This window comes from Bombina bombina, chromosome 8, assembly GCF_027579735.1.
Source record: "Bombina bombina isolate aBomBom1 chromosome 8, aBomBom1.pri, whole genome shotgun sequence".
NCBI lineage: Eukaryota > Metazoa > Chordata > Amphibia > Anura > Bombinatoridae > Bombina > Bombina bombina.
Genome location: NC_069506.1, coordinates 246,484,618 through 246,502,823, shown reverse-complemented (window position 1 = coordinate 246,502,823; position 18,206 = coordinate 246,484,618). Strand labels below are relative to the sequence as shown.

Below are 18,206 nucleotides of genomic sequence, written 5' to 3'. Positions count from 1 at the left end.
CTCACATGACAAGGGTCTGTCACATGACGCAACCAATGACAGACTGACTGCTGCAGTCAGGCATACAAGCGCGTACTCGTCATCCACCTCATCTCTTTGTTTGAGGGAGTGCTATCCGGAGAACGCGCACTGTGTTTTGGCGCTGTTTCCGCGCATGGCAAGAATACTTGAATGTAGGGCAACTCCTACGAGCTTGTATTTTTGTATATGAATATATAAAATACGTCTTAACACACATCCTTCATATATTATCATTAGCAACACAAGCAAATGTTGTTTTCAAACTCCTGTCCCGAAAAGTCTTTAAACCTCTTGTGTAATTTCTCACGAGCAAAAATATATCAATGTGTAAGGCCACAGTGCATATTTCACTGTTTCTGACAGTCTACGCCAGTGTATTTACTTTCTGTAGCTGTGGCGTTGTTTGCGACGAGCACGCCCCAATTTGTATTTCTAAAGTTCTCCAGTCTGTACTGCGTGTGGTTTCCACGCCCGCCCACAGCTTAGTTGTACTGTTGCTTTTTATACTTGTTAGGCCCGCCCGCAGTTGTTTCTGTACGGTGATCTCGCTTTAGTCTTTGTTTCTCAGACCCGCCCGCGCCGCTTTGTTCCGCTCCCGCTAGTCTCCCCGTGCGAGCAACGCGCGCTCCCGCCAACCAGTCCCTGCCGTGTGTGTGTGTTGCTGTCAGGGTGTACAGCCGTCGTTTCTTCGGGCCTCAGTGTGCGAGGTGTGCTCTCCCCGCCTCCCTCCTCACGTGTCCCGGCGGCGGTGGTGCAGGAGAGGCAGGGAAGGGATCTCCTCACATGACCCGTGTGTTTGTCCCCGTGATCAACTCCGCCGGGCCTGCCTCCTCCTCCTCCCTGGGCCTCACAGCCTGACCCGGGGGACACGGGCTGCGGCCTGCCCGCCGCCTCCCTGGCCGAGCTCCGACACATGGACATGCTGGACCAGGGCCTCGATTCGGCTGCTAGGTAAGACTCCGGGCCGCGGCCTGCTTTGCAGCCGGACATGGGGAGGGAGGAGGGGGGAAGGCCGTGTGTAATCTGGGGCTGAGGGGGGGCAGTCTGTGACACACTATTTGCTTGCTGCAGACAGCTGTACACATTGTCACATACAGCTTGCTATGTTCACATGGGTATATATATTTAAATGCAAGTGGCATTGCACTCAACTTATTTAAAGCATATGAAAGAACACTATTAAAGCATGTTGATTTTATTTTGTACTAATGGGTTTAAAGAGACTAACTTTTTATGTGTAATAAGGCATTAAAAATCTTTTTATAGTTCTTTTTAAAAACATGCTGTTGTGCTTAGGAAACTAAACAAACACTTGTGTTCATATCCATGATACTTGTCACGATCCACTAAAAGCTTTGGGAGTTGTACTAATTACCAGCCAATCAGTGATCTGTCCATAGTAATGTGTTGTGCACAAACATACATTTCCTGTTTCTGTTTTAACGTAAGCATCTGTAACTTAACTTTTTAAATGGAAAATAATGTATTGTCCCTTTAACATTATTATTATTTTTATTATTCTAATCCCAGTTGAGATTTAAATGTCAACATGTTTGATCTTTCATTTTTAATACATTTTTTGGTATATTGTCCCTTTAAAGTGATGGTCAAGTATGACTAACTACATCTTGCGATCCTAATGTAACTAGCAAAATAATGTGACTTTCATTCATCATTTCGCCATATTCATTCTAGTTTGTGCGCTATCTTATATTTATTTTCCTACCTTACTAATATCCATCCTCCTCCCGTCGATTGTCCGCCATTGTTTTTTCTGCCGTCACGTGTTTTTATTATCCAATTACAGTACAGGCCACTCGGGGAATCAGCTCTAAGTAAAAACACCCTTATTCAATTCTGCGCATGCCCTAGCTCCGTAACCGCGGTGAGACAGAGATTAGGATGCGATTACGGAGCTAGGGCATGCGCAGAATTGAATAAGGGTGTTTTTACTTAAAGCTGATTCCCTGAGTGGCCTGTACTGTAATTGGATAATAAAAACACGTGACGGCAGAAAAAACAATGGCGGACAATCGACGGGAGGAGGATGGATATTAGTAAGGTAGGAAAATAATATACAATAGCGCACAAACTAGAATGAATATGGCGAAATGATGAATGAAAGTCACATTATTTTGCTAGTTACATTAGGATCGCAAGATGTAGTTAGTCATACTTGACCATCACTTTAAAATATTATTTTTGACATTTAGCTTCTGGAGCTTTTATCAGATGAGATGTTTGAAGTCATTACTTTTAATACAGTTTTATCATTTTAAAACATATTCATGAGTCAATAGTATTATATGGAAATACTCTGCATACAGTGTTCTGAAAGTTTCATAGTTGTCTGTGGATGTAGAATTTGAATTTATTTTCTCTTTAAAGGGACATTCCAGACAAAATTGGAATCCACATCAATGTTTTTGTAATATGCTTCTAATAAAAGCTATTGCTATTTAGAAAATGTTTTTAAGTATGCACTGTGCACCAGAATTTTAAACGCAGCATGTGCTGAGAGAGCCTAAGGTGCTTGTACCATCTGGTAATGACTCAATTTTTTATTTGCTGACATGATTCAAGCCTCACTGGCTCTCTGAGCAGCTGCAGTATTTAACATGCTGGTGCACTGAGTATATCTAGCTATGCTTCACGTGTTGAGAAAGTGATAGCTTTTAATAGAATAATTTTTGCCAATACAAGTGTATTGCAAATATGTTTCTATTCAATGATGTAATTCACCTATGTGCATTTCAATTTTGACCGTAATGTCCCTTTTAACCCCTTAATGACCGAGGACGTGCAGGGTACGTCCTCAAAAAAAAGGCAGTTAATGCCTGAGGACGTACCCTGCACGTCCTCGGTGTGGAAAGCAGCTGGAAGCGATCCTGCTCGCTTCCAGCTGCTTTCCGGTTATTGCAGTGATGCCTCGATATGGAGGCATCCTGCAATAACCATACATGGCCATCCGATGCAGAGAGAGCCACTCTGTGGCCCTCTCTGCACCGGACATCGATGGCCGGTATCGTTGGTGGGTGGGCGGCCATCGGTGTTGAGCGTGACGTCACGGGGGGCGGGATCGGGACCGTCGGGGGCGTGCACGGGCGCGCGCGCGTGCACGGGGGGTGGCGGGCGGGCGCGTGCACGGGGCGGGAGCGGGTGGGAACCGCTACACTACAGAAAAGTTAAAAAGTAAAAGTAAAAAAAAAATGTAATAAACTTTATTTTAAAAACCATCTAAGGGATCTGGAAGGGGTGGGGGTTGGTCTTGGGGGGGGAAAGCTACACTACAGAAAAGGGACATATTTTATTTAAAAAAAAGCTTTTTTTCACTAAACTGGGTACTGGCAGACAGCTGCCAGTACCCAAGATGGCGCACATTAAGTCAGAGGGGGAGGGTTAGAGAGCTGTTTAGTGGGGGATCAGTGAGGTTGGGGGCTAAGGGGGATCCCTACACAGAAGCATATGTAAATATGCTAACAAAAAATGCACAAAAAAGCCCAAATATACCTTTTATTTTAGTACTGGCAGAGTTTCTGCCAGTACTTAAGATGGCGGGGACATTTGTGGGGTAGGGGAGGGAAGAGAGATGTTTGGGAGGGATCAGGGGGTCTGATGTTTCAGGTGGGAGGCTGATCTTTACACTAAAGCTAAAATTAACCCTGCAAGCTCCCTACAAGCTACCTAATTGACCCCTTCACTGCTAGCCATAATACACGTGTGATGCGCAGCGCCATTTAGCAGCATTCTAATTACCAAAAAGCAACTCCAAAGTCATATATGTCTGCTATTTCTGAACAAAGGGGATCCCAGAGAAGCATTTACAACCATTTGTGCCATAATTGCACAAGCTGTTTGTAAATTATTTCAGTGAGAAACCTAAAATTATGAAAAATTTTACGTTTTTTTTAATTTGATCGCATTTGGCGGTGAAATGGTGGCATGAAATATACCAAAATGGGCCTAGATCAATACTTGGGGTTGTCTACTACACTACACTAAAGCTAAAATTACCCCAAAAAGCTCCTTACATGCTCCCTAATTAACCCCTTCACTGCTGGGCATAATACACGTGTGGTGCGCAGTGGCATTTAGCGGCCTTCTAATTACCAAAAAGCAATGCCAAAGCCATATATGTCTGCTATTTCTGAACAAAGGGGATCCCAGAGAAGAATTTACAACCATTTATGCCATAATTGCACAAGCAGTATGTAAATAATTTCAGTGAGAAACTGAAAGTTTGTGAAAAAATTTGTGAAAAAGTGAACAATTTTTTTGTATTTGATCGCATTTGGCGGTGAAATGGTGGCATGAAATATACCAAAATGGGCCTAGATCAATAATTTGGGATGTCTTCTAAAAAAAAAATATATACATGTCAATGGATATTCAGGGATTCCTGAAAGATATTAGTGTTCTAATGTAACTAGCGTTAATTTTGAAAAAAAATGGTTTGAAAATAGCAAAGTGCTACTTGTATTTATGGCCCTATAAGTTACAAAAAAAGCAAAGAAGATGTAAACATTGGGTATTTCTAAACTCAGGACAAAATTTAGAAACAATTTAGCATGGGTGTTTTTTGGTGGTTGTAGATATGTAACAGATTTTGGGGTTCAAAGTTAGAAAAAGTGTGTTTTTTTCCATTTTTCCTCATATTTTATAATTTTTTTTATAGTAAATGATAAGATATGATGAAAATAATGGTATTTTTAGAAAGTCCATTTAATGGCGAGAAAAACGGTATATAATATGTGTGGGTACAGTAAATGAGTAAGAGGAAAATTTCAGCTAAACACAAACACCGCAGAAATGTAAAAATAGCCTTGGTCCCAAACGGACAGAAAATGGAAAAGTGCTCTGGTCACTAAGGGGTTAATCATTTGTGACCCTCTCCAAATTCTGATCTGAAAATTTCATGGCTTTTGGGCAAGTTTGATAGGCTGGTCTTTTTATATTTTATTGCATTTACTTTTTAATTGGGAGGTAATTGCTCTGTATGGCAAAATAACATGAAATCTACATTCCAATTTTATGATCACTTCCTTATTTAAATGTGAACGCATGTAACATTTCCTAAGCAGGCTATGATAAATATATTGTAAAATTATAAACAAATGTATAATTTCACGTTTATATGAAGTGTACTCGTTGGGACTTTGTGATGGTAAATTCACCTCACTAATTTTAAGTGGAAATATGGTGATGTAAAAGTTCAGTGATTGTATAGCATTTGGCGTATTTGAGGAAAAGTATGCAAAGATAAGGAACTAGGGGATATACTATAACGATATGCTTAATTTACACAGTCCATGATTAGAGATCGGATAGATATGGCAAAGGTGAAGCACTTAGCCCGATCCAATAGTATGCAACTCCGTTCCTGGGCAGTAAATACAAGTCTGATAGTAACGTCAGATGAGGTATATTTGAGGCCCAAATAATGAGAGTATGTCTTGGCAAACAAATTATAACATGTCGATCGCCGGCTGTACAGCACGGTTACACAGGACCTAGTTAACAAAGTCCACTCGATACATGAATTGATGCCACGGCGGGCCCACCTCACATACCTCCTTTAGCAAGCAAGCTGTATGGGTCCTTTCTTTAGTGCGGATCCTTCCCTCTGGGTATTGGTGTGCCGGTATACCTGGAGACTCTCGGGAACCCGGTTCCGCTCCTATTCCTTCCGCTCACCCGGACCTGCCTCTCTATCGGATCCCTTCTGCAATGCTATGCGGCTAGTGCGTGACGTCACAGACGAGGGTGTGTGCTCACCATCCAATCTCTGAGCGGCTTTTTCAGCACAGTTAGTCAGTGTGGTGAGAACGGCATATAATAACAGCAAAAGAGGACAGGCACCACAGCTGTGATAAAACAACGCATTTATTCCAAACAAATTAAAAAATATACAGGACAGCAGTATCCAGTAAAAGAATTGGTTAAAGAGAGCAGAGCAAAAATTGGCCCATTTTTGCTCTACTCTCTTTAACAATTCTTTTACTGGATACTGCTGTCCTGTATATTTTTTAATTTGTTTGGAATAAATACGTTGGTTTATCACAGTTGTGGTGCCTGTCCTCTTTTGCTGTATTTGAGGAAAATACATACAAGTGATCAATCTTGCCAATGGAATATATACAGTATCTCCCAAAGGTGAGTACACCCCTCAAATTTTTGTAAATATTTTATTATATCTTTTTATGCGACAACACTAAAGAAATGACACTTTGCTACAATGTAAAGTAGTGAGTGCACAGCCTGTATAACAGTGTAAATTTGCTGACAACTGAAAATAACTCAACACAGCCATTAAAAACCGTTGGCAACAAAAGTGAGTACACCCCTTAGTGGAAATATCCGAATTGGGCCCAAAGTGTCAATATTTTCTGTGGCTACCATTATTTTCCAGCACTTCCTTAACCCTCTTGAGCGTGGAGTTCACCAGAGCTTCACAGGTTGCCACTGGAGTCCTCTTCCACTCCTCCATGACGACATCACAGAGCTGTTGGATGTTAGAGACCTTGTGCTCCCCCACCTTCCGTTTTGAGGATGCTCAATAGGGTTTAGTTCTGGGCCAGCCCATCACCTTTACCCTCAGCTTCTTTAGCAAGGCAGTGGTCGTCTTGGAGGTGTGTTTGGGGTTATCTTATTGGAATACTGCCCAGCGGCCCAGTTTCTGAAGGGAGGGGATCATGCTCTGCTTCAGTATGTCACAGTACATGTTAGCATTCATGGTTCTCTCAATGAACTGTAGCTCCCCAGTGCTGGCAGCACTCATGCAAGCCCAGACCATGATACTCCCACCACCATGCTTGACTGTAGGCAAGACACACTTGCCTTTGTACTCCTCACCTGGTTGCCGCTACACACGCTTGACACCATCTAAATTAAATAAGTTTATCTTGGTCTCATCAGACCACAGGACATGGTTCCAGTAATCCATGTCCTTAGTCTGCTTGTCTTCAGCAAACAGTTTGCAGGCTTTCTTGTGCATCATCTTTCGAAGAGTCTTCCTTCTTGGACGACAGCCATGCAGACCAATGTGATGCAGTGTGCGGCATATGGTCTGAGCACTGATAAGCTGAGCCCCCACCCCTTCAACCTCTGCAGCAATGCTGGCAGCACTCATACGTCTATTTCTCAAAGACAACCTCTGGATATGACGCTGAACACGTGCACTCAACTTCTTTGGTTGACCATGGCGAGGCCTGTTCTGAGTGGAACCTGTCCTGTGAAACCACTGTATGGTCTTGCCCACCGTGCTGCAGCTCAGTTACAGGGTCTTGGCAACCTTCTTATAGCCTAGGCCATCTTTATGTAGAGCAACAACTCTTTTTTTCAGATCCTCAGAGTTCTTTGCCATGTTGAACTTCTAGTGACCAGTATGAGATAGTGTGAAAGCGATAACACCAAATTTACGCACCTGCTCCCCATTCACACCTGAGACCTTGTAACACTAACGAGTCACATGACACCGGGGAGGGAAAATGGCTAATTGGGCCCAATTTGGACATTTCCACTTAGGTGTGTACTTAGACATTAATGGCTGTGTTATTTTGAGGGGACAGCAAATTTACACTGTTATACAGGCTGTACACTCACTACTTTACATTGTATCAAAGTGTAATTTCTTCAGTGTTGTCACATGAAAAGATATATAATAAAATATTTACTAAAATGTGAGGGGTGTGAGATACTGTGTATGTAATATTAATATATATATATATAAATATATATATATATATATATATATATATATATATATATATATATATATATATATATATATATATCTGTGTTGCAGCAAGCATTTCAAAGCACATTCTTTAAAAAAACAATGTAAACATCTAGGGGGGGCTCATCTTGAAAATTTAGTCAACGGGGTGGCCCACCGTGTAAGACTTTGAAAACCCTCTGCTATAGAGCAATAGGGACAATAGGTCTGTATAATTTTATATCCCTTTTTAAAGGAATAAAATAATGCACAAAAGACCTGTGACGTTCTTAGAGTGTTGCGTGAGTGTAGATACTAGATATGGCTGTTTGTTTGTGATTGATAATAACTGGAAGGTGGTATCAGGCTTTGCAATGCTCATTTTGAAGTCAGTGAAAAGTGTAAAATGTAACGTGAAAATATCCATAGTAAGAGAGATTGTAAGCTGAATTTTACTGCTGGGCTTTATCTTTTTTACATTTTTTTTTTCTTTTCTTCAATAAAGAAATGTCTGTTTCCTGTAAATATCACTTTTTTAAATGGACATAGCTAAGTTTAGATTGTAATATAAAATGTTTAATTGTGCATATTTTAAATGTACTGTATATGTTTTTATTATTTAGCCGCATTGTCCTGTAATGAAAAAAAAAAAAAAAAAAAAACTTGAGTTTTTTTTTTATTTCAGAGAATTGGAAGTGCATTCTGCAGACTTCATAAGGCTTATAAAGTCTGCAGAATGCACTTCCAGTTCTCCAAATGGAAAAAAGTCACTATTTTTGGAGTTAAAGTGCAGTACAAGGGGGTTACAGTACATTTTTACTATGCATAATTTAACCTTTTATTTTACAATCTCAATGTAGCTATGTCCATTTATGACATAAGCCTATAGCTGTCCCTAATTATTCTCACCTGGAAGAATTATAGTAAAGCAATGCAAGTGTTACTAACAAATTCACAGTGGAAATAGGATGCATTTGCTCTTATAGATTACATCACAGCTGCATGTATTGACAATGAGGCACTTAAAGGGACAGTCAACACCAGAATTTTTGTTGTTCAAAAAGAAAGATAATCCCTGTATTACCCATTCCCCAGTTTTGCATAACCAACACTGTTATAGAAATACAATTTTTACCTCTGTGATTACCTTGTATCTAAGCCTCTGCAAACTGCCCCCTTATTTCAGTTCTTTTGACAGACATCAGTGCTGTCATGTGTTATCTATGTGAGACACATGAACTAATGCCATCTAGTGGTCATAATGCCTTCAGATTAGAGGCAGTCTTCAATGTCTAAAAAAATTAGCGTATGAACAAGTAAATTGGAAAGTTGTTTAAAATTGTATTCCCTATTTAAATCATGAAAGTGTTTTTGGGACTTTACTGTCCCTTTTTAAAGGGACATGAAACCCACATTTTTTCTTTCATTATTCAGATAGAGAATACAATTTTAAACAACTTTCCAATTTACTTATATTGTTTAATTTGCTTCATTCTCTTGTTATCCTTTGATGAAAGGTTTATCTAGGAAATCTCAGGAGCAGCAAAGAACTTAGGTTCTAGCTGCTGATTGGTGGCTGCATATATATACCGATTGTTATTGGCTCACTCGTGTTCTTTTAGAAACCAGTAGTGCAATGCTGCTCATTCAACAAATTATACCAAGAGAATGAAACAAATTAGATAAAAGAAGTCAATTAGAAAGTTTGTTTAAAATTGTATTCTCTATCTGAATCATGAAAGAAATTTTTTGGGTTTCATGTCCCTTTTAATTGCAAAAGAAATGTTTTAAAATCACTGAATGCTTTCAATCTGATAATAAAATTTACAAGGTTTTGCAAATCAGTGAAAGCGTTGTTTCTGGTTTCTGTGGCTAATAAATAACAGAAGTAAATGAGCTTATGCCCTGAGTTAACCAATCACTGCATATAGCATGTTATAATTCAGATAGAGCATACATTTTTTTTAAACACATTTCCTGTTTACTGCTATTATTAAATTTGCTTCACTCTCTTGGTATCCTTTGTTGAAATAGCTGCAAGGCACTACTGGAAGCTAGCTGAACACATTGGGTTAACTGATGAAAAGAGGCATAAATGTGCAGCTATCAATTAGCAGGAATCTCCAGTATATTACTTGTTTTGAGCCTACCTAGGCTTTGCAACAAAGCATACTAAGAAAACAAAGCAAATTAGATTGCATAAGTAAATTGGTAAATTGTTTTAAATTACATGTTCTATCTGAATCATGAGTTTAATTTTGGCTGTACTGTCCCTTTTAAGTATGGTGGAGACACTCCAACCTTTCTAGGAGCAAGCACAGATTAAATAGGTATCTTATAGCAAAAAAAGTCAGAATAAATAACTGTTTTTTTTCTTTTCCTTGATTAAACAAGATTCAATGTTTCATGTTACTTTATAGAGATATGAAACCCATTTTTTTTCCTTCATGAGTGAGGCAGAGAATAACATTTTAAACAACTTTTCAATTTACTTATCTAATTTGCTTAGTTCGTTTGGTATCCTTTGTTGAAAAGCATACATAGGTAGGCTCATAGCTGCAAGCTGCTGCAGATTGGTAGCTGCACATATATGCCTTTTGTCATATGCTTACTGATGTGTTCAGCTAGCTGCCAGCAGTGCTTTGCTGCACAATCAACAAAGGATACCACAAGAATGAAGCAAAATTGATAATAGAAGTAAATTGTTCAAAACTATGCGCTATCTGGATCGTGAAGAAAATTTTCGGGTTTCATGTCCCTTTAACAGGGAGGTAAAGGGTAAGGTAAAACAGGGGTGTCCAACATTTTCAAATAATGGGGTAGGTTAGTTGTTTGTTTTTGTTTAATCTTTTATTTATATCAAATTTTCATTACAATCAAAAAGAAAATGCAATATAACAGTATTACAATATAAATGGTAACAGGACTTCAGCAGTTCATAAGGCTATTACAGACATAACTCGTTACAAATTGACTTCTGTGACACTTTAATAAAACCCATCCAAAGAAGGAATTAATCAACCCACCTCCCTCAAATGCAGTACTGATATCACATTTATACAGATTGCATCAGAGTAAAATGGTTCCCTCCTGTCTATCCTATAAAGGACTATGAAACCAAGCCATGTGTTCCGATGTCAAGGCCTGAAGGTCCTAATCTATAACGCTCAGTGCGTTTATCCTATCTGTCCTGCAATCTCAGGTCAGGGCAAGTTAGGTCAAGGGGGTCAAGGTCAAGGGGGTGTATATGGTTCCAGCCATCCAAGGACGTCCTCCCTCTCTAATTTGGTGGTGGTAGGCAATAAGTCCCCCTCGGGCTGATTCCATGTTGGGTTCCTCGTACATAGAGGCCTAGTGAGTAACTCTAAGGGGGGTCTACCTTTGTCTGGGACAATAATAGGATTCCCAAAAGAACATCATTTCGGCATAGAAGTCTAGTTTACCAATAGTATAATAATGATATCTCTCTAGTGACAGATTCATCTCCATTTGGGATTTCCACATCTGTAAGGTGGGTGTGGCTTCAGATTTCCACAATCTAGGTAATATTTGTTTGGCGCTACAGACAGCTATCTGAAGGAGGGATGCATAGTGTTTAAATGGAAGTTTAGGCAAGACATGGAATAAATATATTAAAGGATCTAGTGGAAGGTCGTGATTTAACATTTTGCCCATTTCCTGGTTTACTTCTGTCCAAAACTTCTGAACCTTAGGGCACTCCCACCAGATATGGTAAGGTGTACCCTCTCCTGAGCATTTCCTCCAGCATCTATCCGATGCTTCTGGAAAAATATATTTTAGCCTATAGGGGGTGAGATACCAACGTAGCAGGAATTTGTAATTAGTTTCTAGCAATGCAGTCGAGTGTGCGGATTTGCTGGTATTTGCAAATATAGCGTACCATTCGTCTTCTGAAAATGTATAGGGAAGTTCTTTGTGCCAAGATAGTATAGTCGGGGTCTTTTGGAACTCAGAGGGTGTGATTAGTAATTTATATAGGGTGGAGATAGCGTGCGGTGGAGGTGAGTCAAGGGTGCATAGTCTTTCTAATGGGGAGCGTTCCCTAGTGACCAGGTGCTTTAGCGTATGTACAAAGTGCTTGAGTTGCAGGTATCCAAACCAGTTAGTGAATTGTGTAATACCCAGCTCTGAAAGTTGCTGTCTAGGCATCAGTTTGTCTGAGTCAAGTAACGTGTATAGTGGAAGGAAACTGTCTAAACAGCATTGTACTTTAGGAGTAACCAACATCCCGCTAATGAAATCGGGGTTGGCTAGTGCTGTTGTCAAAGGGGAGGGGACTGTCGTGAGATGTGGGTAGGCGGTCAGAACCTTGGACCACACACCAAACGTCTCCTTAATTATAGGATAGTTTTTTATTATGGCCGGTTGGTTGCCTTTATGTTGCCAGCAATATACGCCAAGTTGGGCCTGTCTGGTCAGGTCGTGTTCTAACTTCATCCACGTTTTGTCGTGTTCTAGGGGAAGTGTGCACCAGTCAACTACTCTGCGTAAAAAGACTGCTGTTCGGTATCTAGCCAGGTCCGGAACCCCCAAACCTCCATGCTTTTTGGATAAGTATAGAGTGGATCTGGCGATTCTGGGGGGTCTTTTCCTCCAGATGTATGAATTCATCACTGATTTGTAGCTTATTAAGATAAATATCAGATAGTGGTATGGGGAGTGCTTGGAATACATATAAGATCTTAGGGAGGATGGTCATTTTGGCTACTCCTATCCTGCCTAGCCAGGAAATATTTTTATTTAGCCATACTGACGTGTCTTTGGTGATATTTGTTTAAAGTGGTTCATAATTCAGTTCATGTAGCCGTTGTACGCTGGTTGCGAGATTAATGCCTAAATATTTCAATGAGGACTTCTGTATAGAGTAAGGGACCTGTGTACTGAGTGCATGGATCTCTGCCTCATTTAGATTGATGGGGAGTAGTTCAGATTTAGTTTTGTTGACTAGGTAATTAGAACATAGGCCAAATTCCTCCAAATTTTTCTGTGCCGCAGAGACAGACGAGGTTGGATGAGTCAATGTCAGTAGTAGATCGTCAGCATAAAGTGCTAATTTGTGGTGAGTTTTGTTTGCAAGAAGTCCTGTTATATCAGGATTATCTTGCAGTGTAGTGGCAAGTATTTCCATTGAGAGTACAAATAATAAGGGTGATAGTGGGCATCCCTGTCTGGTGCCATTTGATATGTTAAAGGGGCCAGATAACGCACCATTAACCTTAACTTTGGCAGTGGGTTTGGTGTAGAGCGTCAATATTTTCTGTATAAAACTGTCGGGGAAACCAAATTTCTGTAGGGTGAGTCTAAGAAAGGTCCAGTCAAGTCTGTCAAAAGCTTTTTCAGCGTCAGTAGATAATAGAACCATGGGTATATCATGTATAGTCACGTACTGTATTAGATGAAGGACTTTCACTGTGTTGTCCTTGGCCTCCCTCTGCGGCACAAATCCCACCTGATCTGGGTGGATCAATGTGGGTAAGATTTTGTTAATTCTTGTGGCCAATATCTTTGCATAAATTTTAATGTCGACATTCAATAGGGAGATTGGGCGGTAGTTAGATGGGATCGTTGGGTCTTTGCCAGGTTTCGGTATCACCGTAATGATGGCTTCGAGCATGGAAGGGGGTAAGTCATGGGTCCCATCAATACCGTTAAAGACAGTGAGCAAGTGGGGTATGAGGAGATGTTTAAATTTTTTATAGTAACCGCTAGTAAGGCCATCTGGGCCAGGACTTTTCCCTTGCTTAAGTGAGTGTATAGCGTTTCCTATCTCTTCAGCCGTAATAGCTGAGTCAAAGGATTCTAGCTCCTCTTTAGGTATTCTAGGGAGTTGTATAGTGTCTAAGTATCGCTGGCAATGCAATTGATGTGCTGTCTTGTGTCTATGGGGTGTCAGGTTATATAGAGCTTCATAGTACCTTCTGAATATCTCTGTTATTTTCTGGGTCTCCACCGTGGGTGTATTAGGAGGGTCTTGTAGCGTGGGAATGTAGTGTGTTGACTGTCTAGTTTTAAGTGTTCTAGCTAAGAGTCTACCAGGTTTATTGCTCTCTATAAAGAATTTCTGTCGCAATTTTAATGCCTGTGTCTGGGCCGAATGGTCAAGGAATTTTTTAAGCTTATGTCTGGCTTGATCAAGTTGTTGTTTTAAGGAATCATCCTGTGGGTTGTTTTTATATAATTTATCAGTTTGCTGAAATGTCGCAGTAAGGTCCGTGTGTTGCTGCCTATAAGCCTTATTCTGTCGTGACCTAAGCTTTATCATTTCTCCCCTTATAACACACTTATGTGCCTCCCACAAAGTGAACGGATCTATGTCAGATGTGTTGTTGTGTTCAAAGTAATCCCCAATAGAGGTTTCTACTTTTTTCGACAGTAAGTCGTCTTTTAGTATTGTGTCATCAAAGCGCCAATGGAATGGTTTAAAAGGGAGGGCAGACCATTGTATCCTACAGATCACGGCAGAGTGATCGGACCAGCTAGTGGGGACAATGTCAGTAGATAAGACAGAGGAGATAGTGCAATGGTCTACAAAAATATAATCTATGCGGGAGTGGGTGTTTTGTGGTGCTGAGTAAAAGGTAAAATTCCTGGCTAATGGGTGTTGGATACGCCAAACGTCATGGGTCCCCAATAATGTCAAATCTTCTTTGATAGATCTAAGTGACTTCCCCGACAATTGTGATTGTGCATTAAAGGTATCTAATCCTGGGTCTAGGGGTGTATTTAAATCAGTCCCAATGATAAGAGAGCCTTTACAAAATGCCATGATATTGTTAGCTATTTTGCGAAAAAAGGATGCCTGGTGTGTGTTGGGTGCGTAGATATTTACTAATGTGATTGGTTTCCCATATAACAGACCTGAAAGTGCTAAATACCTCCCTTCTGTATCCCTATCCACTTGTTGGACATGAAACTGTAGTGATCTATGAAGTAAAATACTAACCCCTGAAATCTTCTTTGTTGAGTGGCTACTGTGAAAGTGATTGGGATAGGTAGATGCAAAAAACTTGGGCTCTTGTCCTTCTAGGTAGTGTGTCTCTTGCAAGAATAGCACTTCTACCTGCTTATGTTTAATATCACTAAATGCCATACGTCTCTTATGGGGTACATTAAAGCCCTTGACATTTTGCGTCATGAAAATAATTGGCTTAGAATTTGTCATATCCCTTTCTCTAGGACAATTTCTATCTGATAGTCAAATCTCAGCATATAACTACAAAGTCTGTGCCAGTTTAGTGTACATAAGTCCTGTGCCATACATTTGTTAATAGCATATGAATTGCATTTGAACATAAACAACAACAATAACAATACAAACCTAAATAACAATAAAATTAATTTAAACAAATAATCTGACATTATATGTCACAACGTAGGGGTAGAATAGCTAGCCCCGAATTAAGGCATGTGTGCAAAAGAGGTATATAATTACAGGAACATTATTGTATCTGAAGTTTTTCAACTTTATACGTGTTCAGAGTTCTTATTATGAAATGTTCATTCTCTTCACTGGAAAAGTTCAGAGGGTAGTAATCAGATAAAGAAAAGTTATAAGGCAACAAAACAAGGAATTATCTCACCCATTTAGCTTCTCCTGATTCATCCATTGCCGTCTGCAGATAGGGAATCTTGGGATTTCTTCGCCTTTTTAGGCTTTTGCTGTTGCCACATAGCTTTGGGGGGTCTCTCTGATCTTACCCCCCCAATCCTTCTTCACTATCTCTCACTGTTGCTGGGTGAGGGGGATCAATCCCTAAAGCTTTGCAGAGATCTGGTATTTCGTCTAGAGATTTACAGGTATGTCTAGTACCTTTTGTAGGAAACATTAATGGAGCAGGGAAAACCCCAACGATATGGGATCCCCTTTCCCCTGAGCAACATTGTTAAGTGTTGGTATTCTCTCCGACGCTACAAAGTGCGGGGTGCAAGATCTGTAAATATTTGCAGACGGCAATTCTGAAAGTTTATATCTTTAAGTAGTCTAGCAGCTTTCAAGATGTCTTCTTTCGTTTGAAAGTGGGTCAATTTAAGTATGACGTCTCTTGGAGGGGCTTGGTCCGAGGGTCTCGGACGGAGTGCTCTATGGGCTCTGTCCATTGAGAGATCTGCTGTAGAAGAGGGGCCTAGAATAGAGGAAAAGAGGCATTTGAGGAATTCAGGGATCGTGTTTGGCAGGACTGTTTCTGGAATACCCCTAATTCGGAGATTCTGGCGTCGCTCCCTGTTTTCCAGGTCCTCTAATTTGTCCTGCAGTTGCGTGAGTAGTGAGTCATGTATTTGAGCTGTAGTCTTCAAATCAGAGATTTCTTGCTGATTGAACTCATTATCTTCTTCTAGGACCTCCACTCTATTGCCAATTTCCGTCATATCTTTTCTTAGAGTAGCCAACTCCTCTTTGATGCAATCCCTAACTTTGATGACTATATTGTCCAAATCACTTTTAGATGGTATCGTGGCCAAAAAGGATTTAGTTAGGCGCACAGATTCTTCTAGGTCACTTTCCTCACTCTCGGAGGGCGACTTCCCAGACCTTCGTGGGGTGGCAGGTTCCGATGGAATAGACTGGGAGGGTTCAGTAGATCTGAAAAATGAGCTTACCGAGTTACGTGAGGTAGCAGGTTTTTTGATGTCTTTACCCTGCGTTACAGCTTTTTTAGGCGACATTTTGGCTGATGTAGTAAATTGTTGCTGTTCTATTAGTATGCAGTATCACTTTCACTCTTCCAACTGTGCTGTAAGCCCTGCTGCATGTGCATGCGGTTGTATAAAATGTTTCTATGATAAGCCTCACCTTCAGTAACTATGAGCTGTAGTTAGTTTAGCAGACAAAATCACAACAGTTCAAGCAGACCCTCCCAGCATATTTATTTCAATGTAAAAGCATAGCTTAGCAGGATGTAGCGATAAGGCTCTTTTGTGCTGAGAAAAATAAAGGCTTTATTTTTATAGAGATCTCCATAAACTCCCTTTGTGGCCTGTTTTCTGTAGATATTCGTCAGAGTGACTATAAGAAAAGGAAAAGGCACTTCTTGGCTATACGAATCTCACTCCCCATTCAAAAAGGTGATTATGCCTGATAGATCTACAGATATTTATCTTATGATTCCCATAACCAGTGGATTATATTGCCTTTAAACTCCGGAGAGTCCGGTGCAGCATATGCATCTTTTGGGCTGTGTAAACAGCGATTATGCCAGGGGCCCTCTATAGTATCGTGAGTCACACTATAAAGGTACCTGTTGGTGCTTGATCCGTTACCCCATGTGGTCTCTGTAGATTTCCAGGTCGGCTATCGCTTAGTCCTCAGTGCTCCGGTGCGGCTCACATGTTAAACTTTAGCCTCATGCTCCAAAGATGGCGGCCGTTATTAAGGCCTCAGAACCGGAGCTGCGTGTGGCTTCGAGCAGGTTCAGCAAAAAACGTGTTTTCAGTCCTTCATCTGTCTCTGAGAGGATTATAAAGGGTTTCACTGCCTAATGGCTCCAAAAGGTCCCTGTAAGAGCGATTTAGGGCATTTGCAACCGGAGCTCACATTAAAGTGCGGCCATGTCTCACGCTGGCCGGCTCCGCCCCCCCGTTTGTTTGTTTTTTTAACTCGCAGAGCTCTTCTATAAATCATTCTATTGGAATGTGAAATTTTCATGTCGGGTAAGCGCACTTAAGAATATGCGATGTTTGCGTGCGCGTAGGCTTAGTTATTGTTTTATTTTTTATCCCCCCCCAACATTTTGCTACATTGACTTCTATTGGGGAATATGTTAACACACACAATATTCTAAGTTCAGCTTTTTCCGTGCATCAGGTTAAGGGTGCAAGTGAAAACAGTGTACTTTCAACTTGTGATACAAGCGCTACCCAATGTGCACAAAAAACTTACTTCTAGCTGAGTTGGCACTAAAGCGGGAGTGGTAAATACCACTCCACTTGTAATCTGGCCTTAAATGATTCTGCACACTCACTGTCAGATTTATAATTATGTGGTACAATAATGTCATTAGCCCTATGCTTTAAATAAAAGAAGCTGAAAATGCAATTAACAAGTTTTAGATTTTAATCAGATTTGTTACACCATCCTATGTAGAGTGAAAAATACATGTAGGAATTACTCCATTTAGTAGCATAGATTGTTTTTAATGGTTTTTTTTTTTTTTTTTTTTTTTTTTTTTTAAATATTACTGCTAGGAAGCTTACAGGGATATGAAAGACAGTCTATTAATATCACATTATCTAGGTCTATATAAAAAATTTGCTACATTACCTTCCGTTTTGCATTCCTAATTGTTTACCTGCAATCTTGGCTCAAATTAGGTGGATTTTAAAACTCACTGTGATGCTAATTTGCTAAGGCCAATCACTGTGGGCAACCTTGGTTCTTTTGCAGTGTATGTAATCTTTTAGTACTCACGCATGTGCTCCGATATATTTTTTTTTTTTTTTTTCTTCATCATAA

At 40.3% G+C, this 18,206-nt stretch overlaps 1 protein-coding gene across 2 annotated transcripts in view; it reads left to right on the top strand.

Moving 5' to 3' along the window:
* The first annotated feature begins 550 nt into the window (after nt 1-550).
* The window catches only part of LOC128639087 (upstream stimulatory factor 2), a 279,033-nt gene continuing 261,377 nt past the window's right edge, over nt 551-18,206 (top strand). Inside the window, exon 1 of one of the 2 annotated variants that reach the window (XM_053691237.1) lies at nt 551-972. In XM_053691237.1, the coding sequence (XP_053547212.1) occupies nt 935-972 (38 nt within the window). In that variant the 5' untranslated portion in view covers nt 551-934. The remainder of the gene's footprint in view (nt 973-18,206) is intronic. The other variant, XM_053691236.1, reaches the window with a different exon arrangement.